This window comes from Maylandia zebra, linkage group LG3 (genome assembly GCF_041146795.1).
Source record: "Maylandia zebra isolate NMK-2024a linkage group LG3, Mzebra_GT3a, whole genome shotgun sequence".
Lineage (NCBI taxonomy): Eukaryota > Metazoa > Chordata > Actinopteri > Cichliformes > Cichlidae > Maylandia > Maylandia zebra.
Window position 1 is genome coordinate 31,936,436 of NC_135169.1, and position 21,156 is coordinate 31,957,591.

Below are 21,156 nucleotides of genomic sequence, written 5' to 3' on the forward strand. Positions count from 1 at the left end.
TCCAAGCAGTTCTACAGTCCAACACTGGTCTCTCAATCTCCCGTTGGAGAGCCGCGAGCTTCGCCATACTTGCATTCTGTGATGTTGTCATTCTTGTGCCCAAAGAGCCGATTCTGAGAACTCACGACAGTGTGCCTCCCCGAGATGTCATCCAATTTGCGCCCAGAGATGTTATTCCGAGCCAGCCCTTCCGAGATGTATCCAGTCTGCAGTCAGAGATCTTATTCTGAGTATTCAGCACGTAAGCCTTTCTTGGGTGGCTGTAGCTCAGGTGGCAGAGCAGGTCAGCCACTAATCAGAAGGTCGGTTGTTCGATCCCAGGCTGCACCCTGGCTGCATGCCAAATATCCTTGGGCAAGATACTAACCCCATGTTTGCCTACTGGTGGTGGTCAGAGGGCCCGGTGGCGCCTGTGTCCGGCAGCCTCGCCTCTGTCAGTGCGCCCCAGGGCAGCTGTGGCTACAAAGTAGCTTGCTATCGCCAGTGTGTGAATGGGTGAATGACTGAATGTAGTGTAAAGCGCTTTGGGGTCCTATGGACTAGAAAAGCGCTATACAAATGCAGGCCATTTACCATTCTAAGATCTTATCCGTGCTGCACTCAATGAGCCCATACACTTGGACACTGCTAGCATAATGGACAGGTTTTTGATGGGGCGCCCACACAAACGGCCCATAAAAGGCCCAAATGCTGCGTTTTCAAACATACCCGTGTAGGTGTGGACGTAGCGTAAAAGAGTTAGTAGTTTATTTTATTACTACCAATAATTTATTGCAGATTACTTGTATTTGCTTAATTGTTTACCAAATGTTTGAGGTGTGAAATAAACCTCAATGGAGCAAAATATGGGTGTGTGGGGGGCACGAACATTTTTCTACTTATAGCTACTGGTGGTTCATAGTAAACATAAATATTTTTGAATAGCATTATGTTTACTTGACATCTTCCATTTATTAATTGGGGTAAAATAAAACAAAAAAAAAGATGTTAGACAAGCTGTAATGCCAGCATTGACCCCGCCCCCTGGGTTTGATGGATGAGGCTGACAGATAACATTAGACAGTGCCAAAATAAATTAAATAAATACATCATTAAATAATTAATTAAATGTATCAATAATTAATTAAATAAATGTGTGTAATTAATTAAATGAGTAATTAATTAAACTTGGAAATCAATCAATCAATAATTTATTAAATGTTTTAAATGAAATAATATGTAATGAAATATATATCTAATTCCAACTTTAATTAATTAATGAAACATTTAGTTATTATTTAATTGCGTATTTAATTATTCAAATTTGTCATTTCTGACTCTCCATTCTGGTGGTTCAGTCTGACGTCACTAGCCGTGTCTGGGCCTAAACTCCGCTTCAGGTCCATATATCAAACGATCACTATGGCATTACTGAGAGTTGAAAAACTGTCTAAAGTCTTTCATCTTTAATAAAATGATCAGCGTTCTGCTCTACCAGGTGTAACAATTGAGTTTAACATCCAGGCATCCATGAAAACGGAATTTATGACATTTAACGGAGTTAGAAGTTAGCAGGGAGTTAGCTCGCTAGCTTCTATCTAAATACAATATAGCATGTCCTGACTGTGGGGTTTTGGAAACAAATTAAAACGTACAGCTCTGCTATCACTTCCAACATAAATGAAGACAGAAAGCTAAACAGCAGTGACGTTTGTAGGGTTACTGAAGTTTGGCTTGCTGGTATATAATGATGTGCTACGTGACCGCTAGCGACACAGCTATGTTAGCATAATATAAACAAGCTAACTTTTTTTCCACTCGATAAAAGTTAACGTGAGTGTTCTCGGTGGTCAGGAACAAATGTAATCGCATGGCAGGATGCTGTAAAAGGACCAAACTTCAGCCAGGAGAACAACTGAGATAATCCATCCACAATACGAGGTTAGTCATTCATATACTGCTGCATGGGCTGGGCTGTAGTTACATCCTAAGGTTTTAAAAACTGAGCTTAAATAAATGATTAGCGGTAATAAAAGCCGAGGGAGAACAGTGATCACTGACTGTTTTAGGAGCTTTTTGAGATTAAATAGAAGAAAATACAAAACATTAAACATGTTAACAACACAAAAGCCATATTAAACGCAGACTACTTTAGGCACGGAAGTAGGATTCGTCATGTCATCACTTAACAATCGGATAGGTCATGAATAGGGCTGGGTATCGTCACTGATTTCTAGAATCGATTCAATTCCGATTCACAAGGTCCCGAATCGATTCGATCCACGATTCGATTTAATTCGATTCAATTCGATTTAAATCTGGGAAATTTTGACAGTCAGAAATATAATTCAGATCAGTACATTTACATATTTTTGGATCTATAAAAAGGAAGCTGACACTCGCAAGACTTTATCCAAGGTGTGAGCATCGCAGCAGATGCCTTTGTGTCAAAGTAGCTGAGGATAAAACACAGAAAAACATGAAGGTGATTTTCCTGGCCTGGGATTTTATAAAAATATTCTGCAGTACATCAAAAACGAAAGAAAACCATTAATTAATGAACATTACCTCTGACGTTACAGTGGTTTTATTAGAGACACGGCTAAGCATTTTGCATTTTGAATAATTTTAAAAAGTTTAAATTTGTTCAGTATTGAACAGCAGAAATGAGGTTTTCTTTTCGGAAGAATGTAAAAGGGAAAAAAACAGCCTGTAAGCAACAGTAGACTTGTGCATAACAAGCAAGCGAATAATGAAGAAAGCGAAACTGTTCGAGAGAGAGAGAGAGGGGGGGGGAGGGAGAGAGAGAGCTGCGCATCGCGATGGAAGCAAAACAGTAAAAGAGTGAATTCATGATGATGTTTATGTGAAGCGTTTGGATCTTCTTTTGCTGCTGGTTCGGTCAATATTGTTTGGAGAGAGATCAAACTAACAGCTTTAGAATCAGCGCATAAAGGGCGTGAACACAAAGCGCGGACCCGGATAAGCGAGCTGTCGGCTTTCAGCCCCGACTGTGAGAAAGGCGACATCTAACTGATTCTGATCCGCGGGTCGCACTGTGTGTTTAAGTCTATGTGCAGAATCCCTGTACCTGCTCTCATTTACTGTTTGGTGGTTCTTGAAATTTTGTGAGATGTCACCAGAGATTCTGGCATTTCGGGCAAAATAAATTTATATTAAAAAATCGATTCAGGATTTTAATGAATCGATTTTACGCTATCCAAGCCAGAATCGATTTTAATCGATGAATTGATTATAAAAACCCACCCCTAGTCATGAATTGGTTGTTGGGGTATTTTACCATTCAGTTTTAGTGTTGATCTGTCTGTGTGGGAAAGAGATGTATGTGGACACACATTTGAAGATTCATTGTCATCTATATTAAGACAAATTAAAACAACACATACACATCACTGTGACACGTCACTTAACACTTTACAATGGCAAAGACTCAAAGCTCAAAAAACTGTGACGAGCAGACATAACTGAGGTCTTTAGGATTAGAACTAAGTGCCTAAATGTAATTGACTCAATTTGTGGATCTCACCAGATGGAAAATGAATCCTATAAGTCCTTTAAAAACTGTGTAAGATCAGATATGTCAATAAAAGTAAAGCTCATTCTAAATTCTGCGAAACAAAATCACATAGTCAAAGGAATAAAGAAGGTGTTTATAGTAAGATGATCTAAAACACAAAACAATTAAATATTTGACATCATAATCCCCACAGAAACAAAAAAATATATTATCTAAGAGACATTTTTAATTTCCTTTTCTATTTAACCATTCAAAGAAAATGTGAATATATAGAAAAAATCAATCAATCAATAAAAGTCAATAATTAAAGTAAATAATAATTCAATGTTTACATGCATCTTCCAGTGTCTATCCGCCCCACCCCCACCCACACACACACACGTTGAAGGTAATCAGCACTTTTTTTTTGTTTTATTGAAAGCCAAACTGGTTACGTCTCTGTTTACTAAGAATAGCTTTGACCTTTGACCTCCACAAAACAATATCTGTAATATTTTTTCATGTAAGGTTCCAGTCATCCCCAAACCCTGAATTGGAAAGTTACTTGATGTAAAATGATTATTTGACCTCCATGGTGTGATGCAGGTGGCAGAAAGGAGGTAAAACCACTGAAGATGAGACATATGTCTCACCTCCAAGAAGCTCAGTCACAAACCTGTAGTAGACAGTTCAAGAAAGTAATTATTAATCTCCACAATAACTGTCAACTATAGAGCTTTTTGAAGAAACAGTAACAACATGTTAAAAAATTGTTTTATTTACCTGCATGGCTCAACTACAGTCACCAGCTTTTGGAGTTTTATCAGCTCTGATGGAGTAAAAATGACTCGTTTGTGCTTTTGTTTATCTAAAGCAGCAAAAAAAAGCCTCTTGATTCTTTAGTAGGCAAGAAACTATATTCATCGTTGAATTTCACCGAGTGGAAACATCCTGTATGAGTGGATCTTTCTGTTGCTCCAGTCTTGTTTGCTCCTGTTTGTTTGTTCCTCCATATTAGCAGGATTTTCTGTAATGCATCCAATTTGGCTTGCTTTTTAGTGTCATAAAGCTGTTGAATTTTACTTGAAATAGTCTTTCGACATGGCAGTTGGAAAGATGAATCACCTGACTATCACATTTCTAATAACCTTCTTCTTCTACCACTGATAGTGCTCTGCAGTCCATTTGTCAGTTTGTCTGATGTTGACTTACTAATTGTGGTCCTGAAGCCAGTCATTTCATCAAGTTTGGGCTGCCGACACCTTTTGTTGGTACTCGGACTGCTAGCTCTAACAGCTCCCACAGTTTCTGTGCTCGCTGCAACATCTTTTGCATTTAGATGGTAGCATAAGGTTGAAGTGCTTCGGTGGTATGCAGATTTTTGTTTGCATAAAACCACGCTTTTATCAAGTCCTCCTTTGGGTACTCTTTTGAAATGAAATTTGCCTCCGATCAGTCCTGCAGTCAGTATGCCAGTAAATTGTGCATTGACAAAAGTTGCGCTTAAATGCACTTTTTTAAATGCTTTAAATTCACACTTCTAATTAAAATATGTTAAAAACACAACAGCCTCAATAAACGCAGAGTAGTTTGGACCCAGAAGCAGGGTTCATACATCATCACTCAAAGACTAGATGGTTTATGAGGAAATTAATCATTCACAGGATTTGTGGAGTGTTTTTTTGTTTGTTTGTTTGTTTGTTTGTTTGGGGGGTTTTTTTTGCCTGTCCTGTTTGGCTCTTTTGCCATTAGAATTATTATCTAAAGGTGAAGAAAGATGCCCAACAGATTTACTTTACCAAATGGACCACCCCAGCCTTGACATAATGGTCTATTTGATTCACCTTTTATTGAAGAAAGAGGGAAAGAAAAACAGCTGAGAAGAGTGACGGGGATAAAGGGCAAAAAACAAAAACCAACAGAATAAGCAGAGAAAAAAAATACATATATCGATCACCTGCATCACCTGTTGAGAAAGAAAAAAGAAAACAAGCAAAGAAAATGAGAGCAATAGAATAAACAACATCATGATGATATATGGGAATATGACAGTAAATACTAAATATTAAACATTATTGTGCAGCACGTAAGATCAACAGAACACAGTGTGCTTTGAGGTAGGAGCCAAAAAGGGTGTAGTTTGTGTGTGTGATCACCCGTGTGTACACCTGTGAGCATAAGCGCGCTTGTTTTTAAAAGGTTCCTTCATGCAATGATCTGCTAGAGGGTGTGGGGGGGCCACAGCCCCGTCCTCCAGGGCATGAAGCAGGTATGGAGGAGATCCAGGCTCCAGACATCCAGAGGCCCCCAGAACACAGGAAACCAAGGAAGACCAACAGAGGGGCATCCAAGGGAAAGAAGCTGGTTTCATCATGGTATGTTTGTTCACGTGAAGCACAGTTTATCCAATACAAGTTGCTTCACAGAAATTACTGGACTCCCAGTAAGCTAGTCAGGTTGAAGCTTGCTGACACTAACACCTGCTGGAAATGTCAGGAAGACATTTTTTCTTTTGGTTTTCTTTAGCTATTGTTAGCTCTTATTTGTTTGTTGATACTGAGAAATGGACAGAGAACTAACAATATTATTACTCCTGTTGTATATGCTTATATGTTTCTGTCCATCCAAAACATGAATAATAAAAAAAAAGAACTAGCAGGGAATAACGGCATAAAAGACTAATCAACTTGCACAAGACACTTATGCACATTTTTATACTCCTATTCAAAAGTTTTCTTCTATTGAAGGGAGCATGAACATAGAGCCCACTCAGACCAGACAGCAACTGGTCGATGCTGCTTTGGTGAACATGATTGTGAAGGACTTGCAACCCTTTTTCCATAATTGCAGATGCTGCTTTCAGAGACTTTGTTGGTGTCTTGGACACAGCCTACACAACAGCCACCAGAAAAGCTCTAAAGGAAATGGTGGTGGAAAAGTTCAAGGAGGAAAAGAAGAAGGCGAAGAGAGAACTGGAGAAGGCTACAGCTGTTAGTCTCACCAGTGACATGTGGACATCCATTCATATGGATGGGTTCTTGGCTGTGACCTGTCATTTTGTTAATGAACAGGATACACTGTCCACAGTGTTGCTAGGAGTGGGACATTTTCCTAAGACACATACAGCAGAAAATATTGCTGAGGTGAAGAAGGCTTTGATGGAGGAGTGGGGCATCCAAAATAAGGTCAGATGCTTTGTCACAGATGCAGCACCAAACATGATTTCATGTTGGAAAATATTGAAAGTGTGCCACACAAAGTCCATTGACCATACTTTGAAGCTAATTGTCAGAAAATCAATTGATAACACACCTGGACTTGAGGAGCTCAGAGGTAAGGCTCAGAAGATAGTAAGCTATTTCTGGTCTAGCACAACAGCAAAGAAGCTCTGCCAAATGCAGCAGCAGATGGGCAGACCACATCTAAAGCTCCTGTAGGAGGTGGAATGGCACATACACCATGCTGCAGCATTTGAATGAGGAAAGAGAGCCAGTTAGTGCTGAAGTGCCAAAATGAATTAAATAAATACATAATTAAATAATTCATAAATGTCTCAATAATGAATTAACTACATAATGAATTTAATAAATAAAATTGAAAACAAGTAAATGATTTATTCAATGTTTTAAATGAAATAAATTAGCATTTAATTAATTATTGAAACATTTATATAATTAATTAATGGCATATTTAATTATTTCATTTTGTCACATCTGGCCCTCTATAGTACAGGAATTTGTTGCTGGGGGTATTTTACCATTCAGTTTTAGTGTCGATCAGTCTGTAAGGGAAGGTTCTGACCTGAACTGTGACCAGTGTTTACTAGTCCAGATGTATGTGGACACACACATTGGAAGCTTCATTGTCATATATTTGGGGATGAATTTAGTTTATTTAACGCCAACACATTAAAACTCATACAATTCAAAACAACACATACACATGACTAAGATCCTGTGTCCCGTTACTTAACACTTTACAATGGCAAAGACTCAAAAACTGTGACAAATAGACATACCGGTAACTCAATTTGTTGCTCTCATCAGATAGAAAATGAATCCCGTAAGTCATTTAAAAAGTTTGTGTAAGATCAGATATGTCAGTAAAAGAAAAGCTCATTCTAAATTCTGCAAAACAAAGTCACATACTCAAAAGAATAAAGAAAATTTTTATATTAACATGATCTAAACACTAAACAATTAAAAATTTGAACCATAATCCTCACAGAAGTAAAAATTATAGAGTCTCTTTTTTTTAATTTCCTTTTCTATTTAAGTCATTCAAAACAAAATTGTGAATCTCTGGCAAAAAACAAAATCAATCAATAACATATATGTATATATATGTTATATATATATATATCACATCTATTTAATAATTTAAAGAAAATAATTATTCAACGATTACATGCATTTTCCCAGTGTCTACTATAGTGCCATGAATGAACCCCCCCCCCCACACACACACACACACACACACACACGCACACACCTCCACCACACACACACACATACTACAAATACTATATCTGTGCTATTTTCTCCTGTAAGGTTCTAGTCATCCCCACAACCCTGAATTGGAAAGTTACTTGATGTAAAATGATTCTTTGAGACTTTTTTCTGCCTGTTCTTTGTTTATTTTTTTCCAAGCTTCTGGAATGACAGCAGGTACTGCTTGATATTCTTTGGCAAATCTATTGTTGTATTTTGTCATAACATATTTCCAGTAGTCTGATGCCTCCAGGCTCTCGTCTGGTTGAATTTTCCAGTCTTTAAAAATGTGTTTGTAATCCTTATAAGGGTGCGGTACATATTTTGTTTCACTGCAGCTAAATGTTTTTTGACTTTTCACATCGGACGAGCATAACTCAGTGACAAGTATACCTGTTGCAGAGTTCCTGTATCTACCCAGACCCTGTGGCCTATGCAGTGAAACAAAGTGCTCAGTATGGGCTTTTCCTCCTGCCTCACAGGGAGCTGCACAGAATGGACACTGTTTGCCACAACCAATCAGCTGCTTGAAAAGCTCATCCTGAGGCTCTACACAGAGATGTTGTAGTTTCATTTCAAAGGTAGAAACTTTAGACTCATTTCTAAGAGCTTTTTCTAAGTCACTCACAGATGTTGTGAGACAGCCAGCAAACTGTTCCTTGTCAGCATTGTTCAGTATCATGAAAGCACCAAGAGCATCCTGGGAAATGACCAGTTTATCACCAAGTTCTTTACAAATGTCTTCAACAAAAGCCTTGAAGTCATCACGCTCTCTGGTTTTGGCCTTTTCAATGGCAGAATTTATGCTGTCAATACATGACCGTAAATGTCGCTCCTCAAACTCAAAAACTGTCGACTCATTTGAGAAGCGCTTCTTTATCTGTTCAAGTATCCATGTCTTTACATACTTCTCATATGAGCGAATGTAGCTCACATAGTTTTGAAAATCATCCTTGGAGAGCAAATCCAGTAAAATTGAATACTGGAAGGACATTCTTGTGCTGAACTGCTCGAGTTTCCTCATTTCATCAATGATATCAGGACCCAGGGAGCGATTAACAAAGTCTTCAACAGCAGGCTTCAAACATCGATTTGTGAATTCTTCTGCCTTCTTCTGACACTGGTCTCGTTCATGAAACACATCTTTGAAGTCCTCATGAAACCTTTCCTTGTTTTTAATCAGACATCTGTACGGATCATTTTCTTCTAAGAAATCTTCGTGCATTTTCTGAAACTCTCTGGCTGCAAATCCACAGATGTGCTGTTTTAGAGAAACTTCAAACTCAGTATTTATCTTGACATCTTGATTGTTTTGGAGAGTCACATCAATCATGTGGAGGATCTCCTGGATGTAAGTGTCATGGTAATTGTTTTTGCTTTTCACTCGTTTATTCACAAACTCTGTGCAAATGTCTATAATTCTGTCAGCCAGATGTTGTGCAGCCATTATGTGATCCTGACGGGCAAGTAACTTGTTTGCTGTGTGTTTAAATTTGTTGAACCATCCTTCAGCTGTATATTTGAATGACTCGTTTCCACAACTTTTCAGACTCTTTTCACTTAATAACTCATTTGCACGCCCCCCCCTGTGTTTCAGATTTTCTCTCAGACAATAGGACACTCTGTCTGTGACATTCGAGGTTTTTTGTTCAGAGAAAGACAGTTTTTCTAAAGTTTCCTTCCACATCTTCTCAAACTCTTTGTCCAACTCTGCGTCTGTCATTTGGACTTTTTTCTTTCGACATTTATCAATTAATGCACGCACTTCTTTTTCAATCGCTTTTCTATGATTGTCTTTGATTTGATCAATTTCTGTCATTCCCTGTCTGATTCCTGCTGCTGCTTCAAGCTGATACATTGCACCAGTTTCTATTTCACGACGAAGGACCTTTGCACTGTTTGAGAACTCCTCTTTGTATCCTTCAACCAGATACACATGACCCTCTGTTTGCTCGAAATATTGTGTCAGATTGTCCAGAATCTTTGTCTCCCATGCAGACAGCACTTTGGAGGCTTCACTTTTCAAAGATCTGAGAAATTCTCTCATGTCAGATGTTTCAGATTTTGCTGCAATGGTACCAAAATTGTGAATTTTAGTTTCTGCATTTCTTACCCAGGTGTACATGTCTTTTCTGAACTCCCACTCCCATTTGTTGAACTCTGTGCAGAGCTTCATGTATGCATCAGCTACGAGGCTGTTTCTGAAGCTGAAGATGAAGTTTTCATGCTTTACTGCATTCCACAGGCTTTTCACCCACTCTTTAAACTCCATGATATTATTAGCAGATGACTCACAGTTTCTCAATAGTTGGATGATGTTTTTCTTGAGCTCATATACAGCCTCACTGTATCCTGCATTAACTGGTGCCATTGGTGGGTTTCCATTCCACAGTCCAGGAATGTACCAGTTCCCAGTGTCTGGACTGTACTCCATCACATCAGTGAAGCTCTTGTTCTCCTCTTTCTTTTCCATTTTGGCTGCTGCCTGAGTCATCTCATTCAACTGATCCAGGAGCAGTTTCCTGTCTCGTAAGTTCTTCTCATGGGCTGAAACATCCGACACATTCTGGTGAACAAACTGACATTTAGGCTTTTTGCCCACCTCCTTCATCCTGAGAAAAGCATGCACAACTATTTGTAGGATGTCTTTCATTTCAATTAAATTCTCCATTGCAATGTTGACTATGGTGACATCACTCAGCCCCACAACAAGTGTAGCAAGTTCATTGTCGTGCTCATAGCTGTTGTCCAGTTGTGCAAGTTCTGGTGACTTTAAGCCCTCAGTGTCAATGATCACCAAGAAGTCACATTTTAGGATGTTTTTGAAGTTTTCATTGATTTTGATGAGCAACATAAAGGCACCTCGAGTACATCGACCACTGCTGACTGCAAACTGCACTCCAAACATGGTGTTAAGGAGAGTGGACTTTCCTGTGCTCTGAACTCCAAGAACTGTGACTACCAATATCTTCCTCTTCTTTCCTTTTTTCTTTGGAGACACCAGGTCACTGAGCTGAGAGAGAACATCACTCACCCATCTGAGAGGGATGTTGGATGCATCTCCATCTACGAGCTCAAGAGGAAATCCATCAAGCAACAACTCTGCACACAGTTTGGGCAGATGGTGCAACTGTTGACGTGATGGGTCTGTTTTGGGGAGAGACAGTGAAGCTTCATAGATCTGACCCATTTCACGGAAGAAGTGTTCAATCCCCAGTGAGCTGTTGGAAATTTGTTTATCAATTTCTTTGATCTCCTCTTTGTTCTCAGAGTTCTTGCTTTTTTCTTTATATTTCTCCCTGAGTTCACACAGTTTTATACGAGACACATTATCGAGGTTCATTCTCATCCATTTCAGGAAATAAAACCTCTCTGTTCCTGGGCTTGATATCCCTGTGATGAAGTTTGTCATAGCTGTTGATATCTCATAAGAGTTCTGTTTTTGCCGCAGTTCTTCTTTCTGTTTCTGAAGATCACTTTTGTAATTTTCTACATTTTTAGATCCAACATGTCGAAGTCGAAACTCTTCCTTCTCTAACGAGGTCAATGTTTTCCATATTTGTCCTTGTCGGGGAAGCTCATCTTCTTTGTATTTATAAATGTCTTGAATTCCTGCCGTGATGGTTTTTGCATTTTCTTTTGCAGTCTGGCACTCTGGAGAGTCTTCATCAACCAGTATTCCCAGTTCATGAGCAACGTCCACCATCTCCTCTATTTTCATCTTCACCTCTGATTTCTCAACCACATTACTAACTGTTTTCTTCAAATCTTTTACAAAATTTGCGTCATTTTTCTGCTTTGTCTTAATAATGATGTTGTTTTTATTCAAGCCCAACTCAGATGCCACTTTTTCTAAAGCATCTAAATTGAAGCGCTTGCTCTCATAGTTGCCGACCAAGAAGATCTGTGCTTTGTGGTTTTGGCTTTTAAGCAGATTGATCACAGACTCAGACTCAGAATCCAAATGGTCAAAGAAGACAAAAACTGCTGCAGATGTCTGACACAAAAAGGAGTATTGTGTTTCAAATGAAGCAATCTCCCCACGAAGGTTAGCTACTGCCACTGGCTGACTGAAAATATCAATGTTTTTGTTTCCACCAGGAAGATACCAAGTAATTTCAGTCAGTCCATTGGAAATTCTTCTTGGACTGTCACCACACTCCATGTTGTGGTGAACAAAGGTGTCGTGGTACTGCTGCGAATTGCTCAGAAGTTTATTGAGAATCTCTGACTTGGACAAAGAGCACTCACCCAGTCTGACAAAAGAGACCATTGGAAGTTCAGAGAGAACGATTCTTTCTTCAATGAAGCCCTTTGACTGTGAAAGAGACTGAGGTCTGTACTTTTTAACAATGTCTCTCATGGCCCACAGCATGAGTGTGCACTGTCCTGTGTCACAATTGGGAAGCAGCAGAGGAACAGAGAACTGACACATGGACATTTTTAGTGCCATTTCCTGCTGTAGAAAACCATCAGAACACAGAAAGAGAGCAGTGATTACGTCGAGGGGGTTCACCATGTCATCTGTGTTTGGACTGCAGACCAGACTTTTAAGACTGAACTTTTTACTCCCTGATTCATCATCACTGTTTGACTCACACTGTAATGTGCATTTCACATTCCTAGCAGTGACATTAAACATCATTAGTTTCTTTAGAAAATACCATGGTAGGTCAGATTTACACTTGGCAGGTTCATCAGTGGTGGTCCTCATGCCAATCTCAAGTATTCTGCTGAGCGATAGCTTCCCTCTGTAGTACTGCTTCAAGCCCAGTTCTTCCAATAAGCTCTCCAGATGTTTCACTGTGGATGTGGGAGTTAAAAGTTATTACATCCTGTTTTTATCCAGTATGCCATCTTTTTTTAAATTTTTTGAATGCTGTAAGGCATTCACACTATTGAGTTTCTGTTTCTCTTTATTCTTTATACTTTATTGTGTGTATGCTGAGGCATTCACACTATTGAGTTCCTGTTTCTCTTTATTCTTTGTCCTTTACAATACTGTGGATGCTTAATCACCATCCACGGTTTTGTTCTTCAGTATTGTTCTTCTAATCTTCTATAACAAATTTATCTTAAAATCTTTTCTTTAAACTGCTGCTGTGTCCACAGCGTTTTGCTCTACAGGTATGATATTACCCTCAAAACGTAGCCATCGCTGTCCTCTTTCATCCAATGTGTTTATTATTGTAATAGGTGTTATGGTTCTGTCATAAATGTCACCGATGCACAGCCTCCTCCCTCCAACTCCTCCATAGACTCTAATGTTAAAATGGCTCAGAAAGTTCGTTTGAAAATCAGAAGGCTGTCTTTACACTGTCACCACGTCCATATAATAAACTCCACAGGCATGAAAACTGGGAATTCAGTAGACTAGACATTGCTGCCACTCACGGTGAAAGAATTTTGTCAATACAAGTTGTCGTTTTCTTTTGGGAATGATTTGTTTCGGGCTGACTTTTCTGTTCATTTTAAGCAGCAGAAGTGGGGCGCATTTCTGTGTGCGTGTGTATGGTGCCACTGGGTGCAGTCTCTATAGCAACCAGGCTCACACCTGCCTGCTTCTGTCTCTCACTCAGTGTTGCCAACTTAGCGACTTTGTTGCTATATTTAGCGAGTTTTCAGACCCCCTTAGCGACTTTTTTTTCTAAAAAGCGACTAGCGACAAATCTTGCGACTTTTTCTGGTGTTATTGGAGACTTATTTATGACGACTTTTTGACGTGAAAGGGCGTGTTGCTCTTACTCTCAACAAGCAGCGATGTCGCCGTGGGCACCTCACCCGTGCTAAAGTGCTCACGGGCGGAGGATAGTCCTCCCCCTGCTGCAGGAGATGTTCACACCTATGCATCCAAACTGCAAATGAACCGCGCATGAGCGAAGCCGCTGCTCCAGCACTGACTGTAACGCAGTCAGTTCATCTTTTACTCTTATGCTGTTTTGTGGATCACGAGGTTTAAAACTACTTATAAACACACACACACACAAAGTAACTCCACCAGAGTGCCTATTTCGGGTCACTTTTGCCGGTCGAAGCCAGGATAAATTAGTAGGGTTGGAATTGTGACATTAAAAAACAATAATTGCTAAAATATATTTAATTTGTACTTCTAAATAAATTCTAAATGTCTTTAGGACGCTTTTTGCTCACTTTATGTCTCTTCCACGATTATATTTCTCTCTCCAACAGCGTAGGTTAAAATTACGTTAGCATGACCAATTATGCAAATTAGGTGATGATGTCATCTAGCGACCTCTAGCGACTTTTAGGACAGCCAATAGCGATTTTCCTTACTGGGGAGTTGGCAACACTGCTCTCACTCTGCCAAGATTCATCTTAAACACTTCTCTTTCAACTGCTGCTGTGTCCGCAGTGTTTGCTCTACAGCCATTATTTTACCCTCAAAACGTAGCCATTGTTGTTCTCTTTCCAACACCGTGTCTTTCAAAGCTCAGACATTTAAACTTTTTAAACTGTGTGGATCCAAGTGGAGGGATCACATTTTAGATATTCAGTGATTCAAAGAACATGAACATTTAATATTTATTCAGATGTTTTCTGACTCAAAATTTTCTTTTCTCATTGCTCAGCTTTTTCTGATCTCCATTTTAAACACATTCAGCTTTTTTTAAATTTCTTCTTCAGTGTGAACGTCAGCTTTCACCAGTTCTGCACTTTTGTTTTCAGGTGAAAAATTCTGTATTTTCCAGCTCATTCAACATTTTTAACTTAACATTCAGCAATTATTTCATTTCAGATTATAACATTCAGCTATCAGCATCCACACTGCAGTTTCTTCAGAACATGCATTTTCTAGTTCTCGTTTCTTCCATATGCTTTTTGACCTTTAAGCTCTTAAGCACCCACGCACCCAAAGATGGGTTTAAAAGGGAGGAGATCGCAGGGATCAGAAAACCACTAGGAGCTTAACAGGTTAACTAGTTCCACAATTTTTGTGTTATTTTTACCATTCAAATTTTACAATATTCTGCTATTTCTCCTCTTTATGGCTTTATCTTTTGGTACTTATTGCTTTTATACTTTTTAAAATATTAAGCTTTTTATGAATTTTTGGTCCCATTGGCTCCACAAACAACATGCACAGGCACTGGGAAGATAAAATGCAGTCAGTTGAGTGTGATATTAATATTTCTAAATGCCAACCTTTCCCTTAATTAAAGATCTGGGCGTTCTTTCCCCCCCCCCCTTTTTTTTCCCCATATTTTAATTTATATTTTATTGTGTTGTGGTTTGCAGTGTTTTGTGTTGTTTCACTTTAAATTTGTTTAAAAGGAAAAAGCTGAAAATTTAAGTAGTTAAAAGTAGAAATGTATGAAATGTAAATAGTTGGTTTCTGTATTTTATAATTTATTTATTACATTTTATGTGGAGTGAATAAATAAAAGTATATTTACAGTGGCCCCTAGAGACAAAGCACGTACACACGCCAAAACACGTACAAACTCCGGAGCACGTACAAACTGTTGAGCTTTTGTTACCTAGTGACTACACAAGCCAGGCAGTGTTGCCAACTCCTCAGTAAGGAAAATCGCTGTTGGTTGTCCTAAAAGTCGCTAGAAGTCGCTAAATGACATCATCGCCTAATTTGCATAATTGGTCATGCTAATCTAATTGTAACTTATGTTGTTGGAGAGAGAAATAACATTGTGGAAGTGAGTAAAAAACGTCCTAAATGCATTTAGAGTTTATTTAGAAGTACAAATTAAATTTCTTTTAGCAATTATTGTTTTTTTTAATGTCACAATTCCAACCCTGCTCCTTTACCCGGGCTTGGACCGGCAAAAGTGACCCGAAATAGGCACTCTGGTGGAGTTACTTTGTGTGTGTGTGTTTATAAGTAGTTTTAAACCTTGTGATCCACAAAACAGCATAAGAGTAAAAGAGTAAAAGAAGAACTGACTGCGTTACAGCACCTGCTGCTTGTTGAGAGTAAAAGCGATACGCGCTTTCACGTCTTTTTTTAGCGACTTTTTTTAGAGAAAAAGTCGCTAAGGGGTCTGAAAACTCGCTAAATATAGCGACAAAGTCACTAAGTTGGCAACACTGAAGCCAGGAAGTACCAACAATCGGATTGGGTGTGTGGTAGTAACAGGTAAATGAAGGTTTTTTTTAATTATTTGAATATACACTCAACAAAAATATAAACGCAACACCTTTGTTACTGCTCCCATTCCCCATGGGATGGACATAGAGACCTAAAATTCATTCCAGATACACAATATAACCATCCCTCCCAAACAGTGGTCACAAATCAGTCCAAATGTGTGGTAGTGGGCACATCTGCTATATTGAGATAATCCATCCCACCTCACAGGTGTGCCACATCAGGATTCTGATCTGACATCATGAGTAGTGCACAGGTGTACCTCAGACTGCCCACAACAAAAGGCCACCCTGGAATGTGCAGTTTTTTGCGCTATTGGGGGTCTGGGGACCCAGAACCGGTCAGTATCTGGTGTGACCACCATTTGCCTCATGCAGTGCAACACATCGTCGCATGGAGTCTATCAGATTGTCAATTGTGGCCTGTGGAATGTTGGTCCACTCCACTTCAATGGCTGTGCGAGGTTGTTGGATATTCGTGGGAACTGGTACACGCTGTCGTATACGCCGGTCAAGCACATCCCGAACATGCTCAATGGGTGACATGTCTGGTGAGTATGCTGGCCATGCAAGAACTGGGACATTCTCAGCTGCCATCTGCCCTGAACAATGTGAACCATGATTCATCCGTGAAGCGCACACCTCTCCAACGTGCCAGACGCCATCGAATGTGAGCATTTGCCCACACAAGTCTGTTACGGCGACGAGCTGGAGTCAGGTCAAGACCCCGATGAGGACGACGGGCATGCAGTTGAGCGTCCCTGAGACGGTTTCTGACAGTTTGTGCAGAAATTGTTTGGTTGTGCAAACCAATTGTTCCAGCAGCTGTCTGGGTGGCTGGTCTCAGACGATCTTGGAGGTGAACCTGCTGGATGTGGAGGTCCTGGGCTGGTGTGGTTACACGAGGTCTGCGGTTGTGAGGCCGGTTGGATGTGCTGCCATATTCTCTGAAACGCCTGTGGAGACGGCTTATGGTTGAGAAATGAACATTCAATGCACGGGCGACAGATCTGGTTGACATTCCTGCTGTCAGCATGCCAATTGCACGCTCCCTCATTGCTTGTGGCATCTGTGGCATTTTGCTGTGAGACAAAACTGCACATTCCAGGGTGGCCTTTTGTTGTGGGCAGTCTGAGGTACACCTGTGCACTACTCATGATGTCAGATCAGCATCCTGATGTGGCACACCTGTGAGGTGGGATGGATTATCTCAATATGGCAGATGTGCCCACTACCACACATTTGGACTGATTTGTGACCACTGTTTGGGAGGGATGGTTATATTGTGTATCTGGAATGAATTTTAGGTCTCTACGTCCATCCCATGGGGAATGGGAGCAGTAACAAAGGTGTTGCGTTTATATTTTTGTTGAGTGTACTATGCACTTAATGCATACATATTATTAAAATTTAGGCTGTAATGGTTGTATTGATGTATAGCAACTTGAAATGCTCCCAAAAATGGCACTACAGCATGTAAAAATATAATATAAGCTCTGGCGGACTTGGTTCTATGGTAGGTCTTAAAGGGTTAAAGCAACAAAACAACCCGAAGAGCCGGTTGGGAGCTGAAAGAGCCGGCTGTTTTTAGTGAGCCAAGCCGAAAGAGACAGTTCTCTAAAAAGAGCCGAAAATCCCATCACTAGTAGAAACAACATTCAGACTTTAAAATGCTCTCAAATTATTTGGTTACTCGTGTGTAATTCGCCTTTTTCATATCTTTTACTGTTTTCATCTAATCCCGCTTTAGGTTTTTAGGCATCATTGTGATTTTTCAGAAAATACATGCGTTGCTATGGTTGCTATGCATTTAACTTTCAGTGGCTCACTGGACCTTTCTGAATCTATTCTTCATGTCCAAAAAAAGTTATAGATTTATAGAGTTATAGATTTCTGTCAAACACAAAGTCTGAAAACTCTCCATAGAAACACAATGGAGATGCTGCTTGAAATCAGAGCTGTAATTCTCTAACAGGGGGCATTTTCGAATTGTCATATCTCCTAAACGAAAGGATGTGAAAACGTTGGTGTATTCAAATTGAGCATATTTAGACTGATTGACTGGCAAAGGACTGGCAAAGGTATTTGTGTGCGTGCCTGTGTGTGTGTCTCTGTGTGTCCGTGTGTGTCCGTTTGTTTGTCTGCGTTTATGTTTGCGTCCATGTTTGTACACATTGTTTGCTGGACGTGGGTTATGTGTCTCTGCGTTTCTGTGTGTCAGCATTGTTAAGAATGTAATTTTTACCTTATTTTAACTTATCTCCTGGCTGTTTCTTCTTGCTTTTCTAAAGTTTTTTCCCATTTTTGAGTTGAAAGGTAGTTCTGAGGAAACTTGAGCTTTTTTCAGCTGGCCATTTTGCTTTTCCAAGATTTCTGGTACTTTTCTGCTAAATTATAGTATTTCTCCAGCTATTTTACATTCTACTAAGTTATACTATTATACTATTGTATATTAAGTTATACTGTTACAGTCTTTCTGCCAAGTTATGTTTGTCCTAAATATTAACATTTCTGCTGAATTACAATACTTCTGCTATGTTGTACTATTTCTGATAAGTTTCTTCTGAGTTATTGGATTTCTGCAAAGTTATTACAATTTCAACAACTTTTCAACTAGTGATTTCAGCCTCTTCAGCTATTTTCAGCTGTTTTCAGCAGACAGTTTCTGCCTTACAGCATTCACACAGCATTTTAGCAGGAAATGCAATTTTTCTAGTGTGTGTTAACATTTACTTGTGTGTGTAGGGTAAGAACAGACTGACCTTTAATTTGATCCTTCATGTCTTCAGGAGCATGGCTGGACTTTTCTTCCTCTGTTTTCAGGTTGTTGGACTCTGAGCTCTTCATGTCTATCGAATCTTGCTCAGTTTCTTCCTCTCTGCATGTAATCACTGTGTAGTTCTCACTGTCACCAGCAGGAGTGTCCAAATGCTGATACACTAACTCACTGCTGATATTGAACACTGTTGTCTTTACATCACGACAAGTATCTGTGGGGATAATAATAGTTATACTGATAATATTAATAATGGTCTTACGTACAGACCTCACATTATTTCATGTCTTTCTGCTGTAGCAATAAAAAGCATAAAGCTGACTTTTACCTCCTGCAACAATCTGCTGACAGTCATGTCTGCAGGCAGAAGATGGTGCTGACGGAGGGTCGTTTACTTCCTCACAGTATAGCTCAACAACTAAATCTTCATCATTGTTTTCCTTTTACAAATGATGATAAAACAAGAAAAAAAACACATATGAATATATTTTTGCAAATGCAATATCTCCAGAGAACAATATCTCTGTTTTACACACTTTACCTCCATTGTTGATAGAATCTGCCATCAGGGAGTAACTATTGGAGCAACTATTTATGCTCCATGACTGTTTAATAGTTCACATTTTGAAAAAGGCTACAAACTCTCTGCCTGTCCTTTCATCTCACAAACAATTGGAGCGCTTTCTAAAAATTAAGCAATAGAAAGCAAATAAACAAAACACTGTGCACGATTTTTATACTTTACAGCACCATGCCCTAAAATATGCCCTAAGATCCATATAAGTGTCAATACAATAACAAACAGAGTGTTTTAACATTTTCCATACATGCACGTGGCACCAGGACAAACTAGGTCACAGGTTGATAATTCTGACCACTCCTCTTACACTGTTAGATGAACACTTTTGTTTTCACTCAGGATCATGTGACCTTTTGTAAAGTTGTTTAGTGCCTCATTTCCTTTCATTCTGTAAAGCAGTGTAGTGCATCTTAGGTGCTGTACAAAGTGTTAGTTTAACACTTTCAATTTTACTCAGGTTTGTGTGATTTCTTGTACAGATTTTACAGTAATTTAACTCTGCAGATTAACTTTTCAGCAGATTAAAGACATTTTGTCCAAAAGAAGCCATGAAACAGGGTAGAAAAAACCATTTACATGAAAATGAACTAAAACTAAACTTGAAAAATAAAATTAGACGTGAAAAAAAAAACATTTAAATATATTTTTTAATAATCTGCCGATCCCGACTCTTATTTGAAAATGAAAAATTATGCTTTCGATATGGACATATAGAAATATGTCTCAGAAGGGTTGCATATTGATACGATATGACACACATTTGTACACATTTGTTCCATGCTGAGACTTGAATGCAGAAGCTGGAAGGCTTGAATTTGCCTCAAAACCCCATGTAGGCGAGCAACACGATCTGTGGTTATCAGGCGATTCATTCACGCATATTTAGGGTTTTGTGAGTGAGCAAGAGACATGTTACATGTAGCTTTAGACATTTGAAAGTCAAAGTGATCGGATTCATGAAGCTGAACGTAAAAATTATTTGTGGTCAGATTGCTTTGTAGTTGTGTGTGGATTGAAGCATTCACGAGCCCTTAAAGGTTACACACAAATCATTGGATACATTTCTAAAGCTTAGTTTATGCTTGTAGATCATATCGTACGCATTTTTATTTAAAAGTAGGCCTGCACATGCCCGTGTTGTTTATTCTCCTATTCAAGTGATTGTTAAACAGTTCTTAAAAAGCTCTTCTTCTTTTTATGACATCTTATTATTCTTGTAATAAGTATATGCATTATCCTCTCTGAATGGCATCATTTTCTTAGCCCCCACCTGCACCACACAAACCACAGACACACACAAGCACGCATGGCTCTTTTTGTCACAGTGTTCGGCTGGAGGGTCTAAAATAGCTCTTTTGATGTTGAAGGTTCATGTATGTACCCCTGATCTAGACAGTGATAATCACATTATAATATCTGTCCCACTACACCAGACTTTGTGACCTGTTATCATTTGCAACCTAAAAATGCACGTAATGCAATCTTATCACCACTAGATTTAAGGTTAAATCACAACCCATTAATCAGACTGTGTGGCCACAAAGAATGGGGTGGAAAAAGCATTAAACAACTTACCATTACCGAAGAGATCTGTCCGTCTAACCTTTCTGCTTCTGCACTGTAGGCAGTAAGACAGTTTTCCTGTTTCTGTAGATAAGTCACTTCCTTTGAATTCTTCAAATAGTGTAGT

At 39.1% G+C, this 21,156-nt stretch overlaps 1 protein-coding gene across 1 annotated transcript; it reads right to left on the reverse strand.

Annotated features, from left to right (window-relative positions):
* Positions 1-7,375: 7,375 nt before the first annotated feature.
* LOC101482503 (interferon-induced very large GTPase 1) lies at positions 7,376-21,156 on the reverse strand. Its single transcript, XM_004570679.6, has 4 exons — positions 21,042-21,156; positions 19,215-19,326; positions 18,873-19,100; positions 7,376-12,789 (listed from the first exon to the last, which is right to left on the reverse strand). Exons 1-4 carry the CDS (start codon positions 21,042-21,044, stop codon positions 8,081-8,083), a joined length of 5,052 nt encoding a protein of 1,683 aa, XP_004570736.3. The 5' UTR covers positions 21,045-21,156; the 3' UTR covers positions 7,376-8,080.

Excerpts from the sequence above, each read along its gene's own strand:
- LOC101482503 (XM_004570679.6), bottom strand. Across the intron at positions 19,101-19,214 it reads TCAGCAGATTGTTGCAGGAG|ATACTTGTCGTGATGTAAAG; the intron begins GTAAAAGTCAGC and ends TTATCCCCACAG. Across the intron at positions 12,790-18,872 it reads CATGAAGGATCAAATTAAAG|TGAAACATCTGGAGAGCTTA; the intron begins GTCAGTCTGTTC and ends CCACATCCACAG.